A 9,081-nucleotide genomic window follows, 5' to 3' on the forward strand; every position below is an offset into this window, starting at 1 on the left:
AACATGTCAAGGTAACTCCATTTAATGGACTGAATACTGAATATACAGTCGTGGCCAAAAGTTTCCATACATAAAGAACATAATGTCATGGCTCTCTCCAGTTTCCAATAATTTCTACAGCTCCTATTTTTCGTGATAGAGTGTTTGGAGCACATACTTGTTGCTCACAAAAAACATTCATGAAGTTTGCTTCTTTTATGAATTTATTATTGGTGTACTGAAAATGTCAAAAGTATACATACAGCAATGTTAATATTTGCTTACATGTCCCTTGGCAAGTTTCACTGCAATAATGCGCTTTTGGTGGCCATCCACTAGCTTCTGGTTGAAATTTTGACCACTCTTGACAAAATTGGTGCAGTTCATCTAAATGTGTTGGTTTTCTGACAAGGACTTGTTTGTTCAGCATTGTCCACACATTTAAGTTAGGACTTTGGAAAGGCCATTCTAACACCTTCATTCTAGCCTGATTTAGCCATTCCTATACCACTTTTGACGTGTGTTTGGGGTCATTGTGCTGCTGGAACACCCAACTGCGCCCGAAACCCAACATCCGGGCTGATGATATTAGATTGTCCTGAAAAATTTGGAGGTAATCCTCCTTTTTCCATTGTCCCATTTTCTAGCAAAACAAGCCCAGAGCATAATACTACCACCACCATGCTTGACTGTAGGTGTGGTGTTCCTGGGATTAAAGCACTCACCTTTTCTCCTCCAAACACATTGCTGGGTATTGTGGCCAAACAGCTTCATTTTAGTTTCATCTGACATCACATGGACAATGATAAGACCTTCTGGAGGAAAGTTCTGTGGTCAGATTAAACAAAAAATGGACAATACCGAAGAAACAAGTCCATGTCAGAAAACCAACAAATTTAGCTGAACTGCACCAATTTTGTCAAAAGCAGTGGTCAAAAGTTCAACCAGAAGCAACCAAAAGCGCCGATAGGATTGTTGTTCCTGGGATTAAAGGCCTCACCTCTTTCTCCTCCAAACATATTGCTGGGTGTTGTGGCCAAACAGCAACATTTTTGTTTCATTAACATTGTGATGTGAAGTGAATTATATTCATATAGCGCTTTTTGTCTAGTGACTCAAAGCGCTTTACATAGTGAAACCAAATATCTAATTTTTACATTTAAAACAGTGTGGGTGGCACTGGGAGCAGGTGGGTAAAGTGTCTTGCCCAAGGACACAACGGCAGTGACTAGGATGGCGGAAGCAGGAATCAAACCTGCAACCCTCAAGTTGCTGCCACGGCCACTCAACCAACCAAGTTATACCGCCCCTCTTTCATTGCTGTATGTATACTTTTGACCCAGCGTATTCGGTCACATTTTCAGTAGACCCATAATAAATTCATGTAAGAAGCAAACTTCATGAATATTTTTTGTGACCAACAAATATGTGCTCCAATCACTCTATCACAAAAAAACAAGAGTTGTAGAAATTATTGTAAACTCAAAGACAGCCATGACATTATGTTCTTTACAAGTGTATGTAAACTTTTGACCACGACTGTAGAAAACTAAATATATGAGGTGTATTACAAATAATTCATAACAATGTCCTAATACCAATATTATGGGCCAGCTTGGGGTTGTTGCATTTTAATTGGACTCTTAGTAAGCATGTTTGCTCTTGTACTGAAACCTCATAGCTTGTCCTAATGAAACATTACACGAACCCCGTTTCCATATGAGTTGGAAAATTGTGTTAGATGTAAATATAAACAGAATACAATGATTTGCAAATCATTTTCAACCCATATTCAGTTGAATATGCTACAAAGACAACATATTTGATGTTCAAACCGGTTTTGCCAGCAAGAAAGGTGTCAATAAATACTGATAAAGTTGAGGAATGCTCAACAAACACTTATTTGGAACATCCCACAGGTGTGCAGGCTAATTGGGAACAGGTGAGTGCCATGATTGGGTATAAAAACAGCTTCCCAAAAAATGCTCAGTCTTTCACAAGAAAGGATGGGGCGAGGTACACCCCTTTGTCCACAACTGTGTGAGCAAATAGTCAAACAGTTTAAGAACAACCTTTCTCAAAGTGACATTGCAAGAAATTTAGGGATTTCAACATCTACGCTCCATAATATCATCAAAATGTTCAGAGAATCTGGAGAAATCACTCCACGTAAGCGGCATGGCCGGAAACCAACATGGAATGACCGTGACCTTCGATCCCTCAGACGGCACTGTATCAAAAAAAACGAACATCAATCTCTAGAGGATATCACCACATGGGCTCAGGAACACTTCAGAAAACCACTGTCACTAAATACATTTGCTCGCTACATCTGTAAGTGCAAGTTAAAGCTCTACTATGCAAAGCGAAAGCCATTTATCAACAACATCCAGAAACGCCGCCAACTTTTCTGGGCCCGAGATCATCTAAGATGGACTGATGCAAAGTGGAAAAGTGTTCTGTGGTCTGACGAGTTGACATTTCAAATTGTTTTTGGAAATATTCGACATTGTGTCATCCGGACCAAAGGGGAAGTGAACCATCCAGACTGTTATCGACACAAAGTTGAAAAGCCAGCATCTGTGATGGTATGGGGGTGTATTAGTGCCCAAGGCATGGGTAACTTACACATTTGTGAAGGCACCATTAACGCTGAAAGGTACATACAGGTTTTGGAACAACATATGCTGCGATCTAAGCGGCGTCTTTTTCAGTGACGCTCCTGCTTATTTTAGCAAGACAATGCCAAGCCACATTCAGCACGTGTTACAACAGCGTGGCTTCGTAAAGAAAGACTGTGGGTACTTTCCTGGACCGCCTACAGTCCATATCTGTCTCCCGTCAAAAATGTGTGGCGCATTATGAAGCGTAAAATACGACAGCGGAGACCCCGGACTGTTGAACGACTGAAGCTCTACATAAAACAAGAATGGGAAAGAATTCCACTTTCAAAGCTTCAACAATTAGTTTCCTCAGTTCCCAAACATTTATTGAGTGTTGTTAAAAGAAAAGGTGATGTAACACAGTGGTGAACATGCCCTTTCCCAACTACTTTGGCACGTGTTGCAGCCATGAAATTCTAAGTTAATTATTATTTGCAAAAAAAAATAAAGTTTATGAGTTTGAACATCAAATATGTTGTCTTTGTAGCATATTCAACTGAATATGGGTTGAAAAGGATTTGCAAATCATCGTATTCTGTTTATATTTACATCTAACACAATTTCCCAACTCTTATGGAAACGAGGTTAGTACAAGTCACATGAAACTAAAGCTGGACCATTCACCGACATCTCACTTACCTGGCCTGGCATATTTTGGTATGTCCCTGGCAAGCAAGGTACTGGTCTATGACATCCAGGTGGACACATGTTTCCAAGAGGACAGGGTATTGATGTGTTAAGGCTTGGACAGTAAGAGCCTGCAGAACACAAGCGAGAAGGGAAAGAGAGCCCTCTGGTGGTGCATAAGAACCCTACAACACAGAAGTAAAAAGGTTCTGAAGTGGCAACAAGCTGAGTATGTTCTGCTTTAATAATGCAAAATGAAAAAAAAGTACCTGGAGAACAAGGCAGGCAGTCAGAGATTTGACGGTTGTTGGTTTTGTTGCTGTAATGTCCTAAGGGACACGGTAACGGTGCTGAGGAACCCCGGGGACAATAATGGCCCTGGGGACAGTGGCCACCTGTCACGCCGCCATCAGCTGGCGTTGGTGAGCGAGCCCCAAAATTGCAGTAATAGCCAGCGAGACACTGGCCTGATGCAACCGACATCCCGGGAGATCCACAGAACAAACCTACACGGGCGGGAAAAGGGAATAGTAATACACATAAACTTGTGAGTTAGGAGCACAACTAGAGCGGTTTTACCTAATCAGACTGAGTGACTTGCAAGAACTGAACTAGAACAAGGACAAACAAAAAGAAACATTTGGGATTCATAGTTTAATGGATTAAAAGAAGTTGTTTAAGGGCAAAGAACAAGATTTTGGGTGGTATGCCGTCACACAGATGTTTGTGACCAGGCAGTTTTGGCACTTACTAGGGTTTTGCTGAGGCTGCTAGATGTTTGAATTAAGTATAAATTGTAAAATTACCAAAATACAAACCTGCGTACACCCCTCAGATATTCAGAAAGTATTAAAACAGGTGCAAAGTTTAAAGCACACACAGAGCTGATTCATCCATCCATCCATCTTCTTCCGTTTATCCGAGGTCGGGTCGCGGGGGCAGCAGCCTAAGCAGGGAAGCCCAGACTCCCTCTCCCCAGCCATTTCGTCCATCTCCTGCCGGGGGATCCCGAGGCGTTCCCAGGCCAGCCGGGAGACATAGTCTTCCCAACACATCCCTAGGGAGGCGTTTGGGTGGCATCCTGACCAGATGCCTGAACCACCTCATCTGGCTCCTCTCCATGTGAAGGAGCAGCGGCTTTACTTTGAGTTCCTCCCGGATGGCAGAGCTTCTCACCCTATCTCTAAGGGAGAGCCCCGCCACCCGGCGGAGGAAACTCATTTCGGCCGCTTGTACCCGTGATCTTGTCCCTTCGGTCATAACCCAAAGCTCATGACCATAGGTGAGGATGGGAACGTAGATCGACCGGTAAATTGAGAGCTTTGCCTTCCTGCTCAGCTCCTTCTTCACCACAACGGATTGATACAGCATCCGCATTACTGAAGACGCCGCACCGATCCGCCTGTCGATCTCACCATCCACTCTTCCCTCACTCGTGAACAAGACTCCCAGGTACTTCAACTCCTCCACTTGGGGCAAGATTTCTTTACCAATCCGGACCACCACCGGGCCCTGACTACCGCTAGTAACGAATCCTTTTTCAAAAATATTTAAACCAAAGGGTTTTTCCTTGTTACTGATTCCATTTCTGATATTTTCTTAAAGTTTAATCGAAATCCATCCATAGCATTTGGTGCTACGCTGCTAACCAACTAAAGAAACAAACCCCAGCAAATACATGATTGCCTGGTGGAGGTAAAAAATAGAGGTATACAGTGGGGCAAAAAAGTATTTAGTCAGCCAGCGATTGTGCAAGTTCTCCCACTTCAAATGATGACAGAGGTCTGTCATTTTCATCATAGGTACACTTCAACTGTGAGAGACAGAATGTGAAAAAAAAATCCAGGAATTCACATTGTAGGAATTTTAACGAATTTATTTGTAAATTATGGTGGGTCAACCATTCAAAGCTCTCACTGATGGAAGGAGGTTTTGGCTTAAAATCTCACGATACATGGCCCCATTCATTCTTTCCTTAACACGGATCAATCGTCCTGTCCCCTTAGCAGAAAAACAGCCCCAAATCATGATGTTTCCACCCTCATGCTTCACAGTAGGTATGGTGTTCTTGGGATGCAACTCAGTATTCTTCTTCCTCCAAACACGACGAGTTGAGTTTATACCAAAAAGTTCTATTTTGGTTTCATCTGACCACATGACATTCTCCCAATCCTCTGCTGTATCATCCATGTATCCATTTTGGTATAAACTCAACTCGTCGTGTTTGGAGGAAGAAGAATACTGAGTTGCGTCCCAAGAACACCACACCTACTGTGAAGCATGGGGGTGGAAACATCATGCTTTGGGGCTGTTTTTCTGCTAAGGGGACAGGACGATTGATCCGTGTTAAGGAAAGAATGAATGGGGCCATGTATCGTGAGATTTTGAGCCAAAACCTCCTTCCATCAGTGAGAGCTTTGAATGGTTGACCAAATACTTATTTTCCACCATAATTTACAAATAAATTCTTTAAAATTCCTACAATGTTAATTCCTGGATTTTTTTTCCCACATTCTGTCTCTCGCAGTTGAAGTGTACCTATGATGAAAATTACAGACCTCTGTCATCATTTTAAGTGGGAGAACTTGCACAATCGCTGGCTGACTAAATACTTTCTTGCCCCACTGTATATACTTTTTGGAGATCATATTAGAGCAACTCTGATTCACAAGGGAAGGCCATCCCACAGCAGTGTGTGTGGGGCTGTTGTGCAGCTGGTTATATTTCTGAGACTGTTTGCTAAACATCTACAATTGGTAGTTGCAAAAAAAAAAAAGCTCAGCAAACAGGGGTGTGTGTGACCTGGTGGGCAGGGTAGGCAGTCCTGGGCCTTTGCCATCCGGGTGTGAGGATTGATGGACCCAGCTGGACATGGGTAGAGGTATTTAGACCAGGTCCCACCTGGACAGTAGTGACCCTCCGGACACTCATAGACGGAACCGTTACTGCTTTCTGGGCAGTAAAAACTGTGGAAACAAAACAAAGATGAGACTATTGGAATGTCACAGTTTGTATTAATCTTGCATCATTTACAGCTTTTAACCAACACCGTGCATGTGTTTACAGTGATGCTCGCATTAGCAGGCTCATACCCCTGAGGACAGGTGGTACAGCTGGCCAGGCCGTCCTCGCCACTGATGGTTCCTCGGGGGCAAAGCTGAGGCGCGGCGGAACCCTCGGAGCAGTAATAACCTGGTTGCATGTGGACGGGAGTCATGAAAGAGACACGCACTTAAGCACACGGGCAGCAGACGCTCACGATCCACATCAGATGCGCTTCGATTTCCATTGTCGACACAGCAGCTGCTCATGTTTAGGCCCATTACGTTAAAAAAAAAGAGCTTTGTTTACGCATTCGGTACGAGCTGAAATGCTAAACTAAAAGATGAGCCCCAGAGTTTCCATTTTGCGTTATGATTTTGCGGCATGCAAGGCTTGTTATGTGCTGTTGTCTGTAGAACAGCATCAGCCTTAATTGCTGTGCTTATTTTTTTGTTTTGTTTTAATGTGAGCTCCACTTAAAGGCCTACTGAAAGCCACTACTACAGACTGTCAGAGTTATTTGGTGACGAACCCCAAGATGCAGAGATGGAGGCAGGCATTGAATGGGAAAACATGGTTTTAATTTAAAATACTACAACTAGAACAAACAAAAAGCACGCACGTGGGCGGATATAACAAACTAAGGGCTATGAACAAACTAATCGGAAGCAGGGAACAAAAAAACAGTAAGCTACAAACATTTACCAAATATAGCTTACCACTACACTGCATTCACACGAGCAGTAGGAATGACAAGTAGAAAATGACATTGACACGTCAGGTGTGACCAGATGCCAATCAGCCGCAGCCGAGTGAAAACAGGACACAGGGAGACAGACAGGAAGCTGAACCAAAATAAGAGCACTGGACAGGAACTAAGGACAGGAAATACTAAACACAGAGGAAACAAACAAATGCAGAGGAAAAAACTCAAACGTAGTCAAACTGTCAGAGGAAAGCCTGACACCGACCACGCAGTCTGATAGTTTATATATCAATGATGAAATATTAACATTGCAACACATGCCAATACGGCCTTTTTAGTTTACTACATTGCAATTTTAAATTTCGCGGCGAAAAATCCTGCTGAAAACGTCGCGGTATGATGACGCGTGCGCGTGACGTCACGGATTGTAGCGGACATTTTGATCCAGCACCGATCCCAGCTGTAAGTCGTCTGCTTTCATCGCATAATTACACAGTATTCTGGACATCTGTGTTGCTGAATCTTTTGCAATTTGTTCAATTAATAATGGAGACGTCAAAGAAGAAAGATGTAGGTGGGAAGCCGTGTCTTGCGGCTGCCTTTAGCAACACAAACACAGCCGGTGTTTCCTTGTTTCCTTGATTACATTCCCTAACAATGACGTTGAAGCTTTAGGATGGTAGAGTGGCCGTGCCAGCAACCTGAGGGTTGCAGGTTCGATTCCCGCTTCCGCCATCCTAGTCACTGCTGTTGTGTCCTTGGGCAAGACACTTTACCCACCGGCTCCCAGTGCCACCCACACTGGTTTAATTGTAACTTAGATATTGGGTTTCACTATGTAAAGTGCTTTGAGTCACTAGAGAAAAGCGCTATGTAAATATAATTCGCTTCACTTCACTACTATGGAACAGAGCGGTCAAGCCAACATGGTTCCCTACCACATGTCAACTGGCAGGTTTCGGTGAGAAAACTATGGTAATAAGTCGGCTCTTACCGTAGACATGAGCGAATAGCTTGCGTCGTTCCTCGTGCGACCTGTCAAAGAGGCAGCTGCGGACTCTCTTGCCTCCTCCTACCGGCCGCCCCCTAACGTGGGATGCTTCCACCGTGGAGGAGGGGGGGAAAAAAAGCTCAGCCCAGAAACGTGGCTTCCCTCAGAGACACTGGCGGTCACCACACCCGTGGCCACACCCCTCCGACGTTCAGGCACCATATAATCTCACTAAAACACTAGAAACATAATAAGCAGATAAGGGATTTTCCAGAATTACCGTATTTCCTTGAATAGCCGCCGGGGCGCTAATTGATTTAAAACCTCTTCTCACTCCTGCGCTTATTCAAAGCATGCGGTAAAAGTAAGCAGGCGCTAATCATTTTAAAACCTCTTCTAACCCCTGCGCTTACCAATGGAATGCAGTAAAAGAATGAGTGTGACAAAGAAAAATATTTATAAAAATTATTCTGCGGCCGCGGCCCGGTGGTTGGGGACTACTGCTCTACAGCATGTCATCGCGCCCACTTTTACACCATGCTGTCTGCGTGCCGGCCGGACGCATGCATTTCGCTTTTTCTCATACGAGATTGCAACGCATATTTGGTCAACAGCCATACCTTTTACACTAATGGTTGTGATATAAACAACTTTAAAACTCTTAATAGTATGCGCCACACTCTGTGAACTCACACCAAACACAGTTCTGGAGAGCATTGGCTCTGTGGTAGCATAGGGATTACCCATAATGCCGTGCATCCGTGACTCTTGGATATATTATACACGCGCCCCCAACCCCGCCCACCTCAACGGGCGCACGGATAGGGGAGACAGGGAGGGGGTTGAGTTTGGGGCCGTGTGTATAATATATCCAAGAGTCACAGATGCACGGCAATATGGGTAATCCCTATGCTGCGTTTATAATGTGCCACAGAGCCATTACTCTCCAGAAATGTGTTTGTTATTCTTATTTGGTGTGGGTTCACAGAGTGTGGCGCATATCATTAAGCGTGTTAAAATTGTTTTGTATCACAACCATTAGTTTGATCTGTACGGCTGTGGAACAAGACCCC

The 9,081-nt window shown here is 43.8% G+C and overlaps 1 protein-coding gene across 1 annotated transcript in view; it reads right to left on the reverse strand.

The window, feature by feature from the left end:
- si:ch211-286b4.4 (zonadhesin) overlaps positions 1-6,592 on the reverse strand; it is a 185,733-nt gene extending 179,141 nt beyond the window's left edge. The window contains exons 1-5 of the mRNA XM_061878358.1: positions 6,529-6,592; positions 6,362-6,461; positions 6,072-6,235; positions 3,539-3,775; positions 3,282-3,454 (exon numbers count right to left, since the gene is read on the reverse strand). Of these exons, the coding sequence (XP_061734342.1) occupies positions 3,282-3,454; positions 3,539-3,775; positions 6,072-6,235; positions 6,362-6,461; positions 6,529-6,592 (738 nt within the window). The remainder of the gene's footprint in view (positions 1-3,281; positions 3,455-3,538; positions 3,776-6,071; positions 6,236-6,361; positions 6,462-6,528) is intronic.
- Positions 6,593-9,081: the final 2,489 nt, after the last annotated feature.

Source organism: Nerophis ophidion, linkage group LG18 (genome assembly GCF_033978795.1).
Source record: "Nerophis ophidion isolate RoL-2023_Sa linkage group LG18, RoL_Noph_v1.0, whole genome shotgun sequence".
In the NCBI taxonomy this organism is placed as follows: domain Eukaryota; kingdom Metazoa; phylum Chordata; class Actinopteri; order Syngnathiformes; family Syngnathidae; genus Nerophis; species Nerophis ophidion.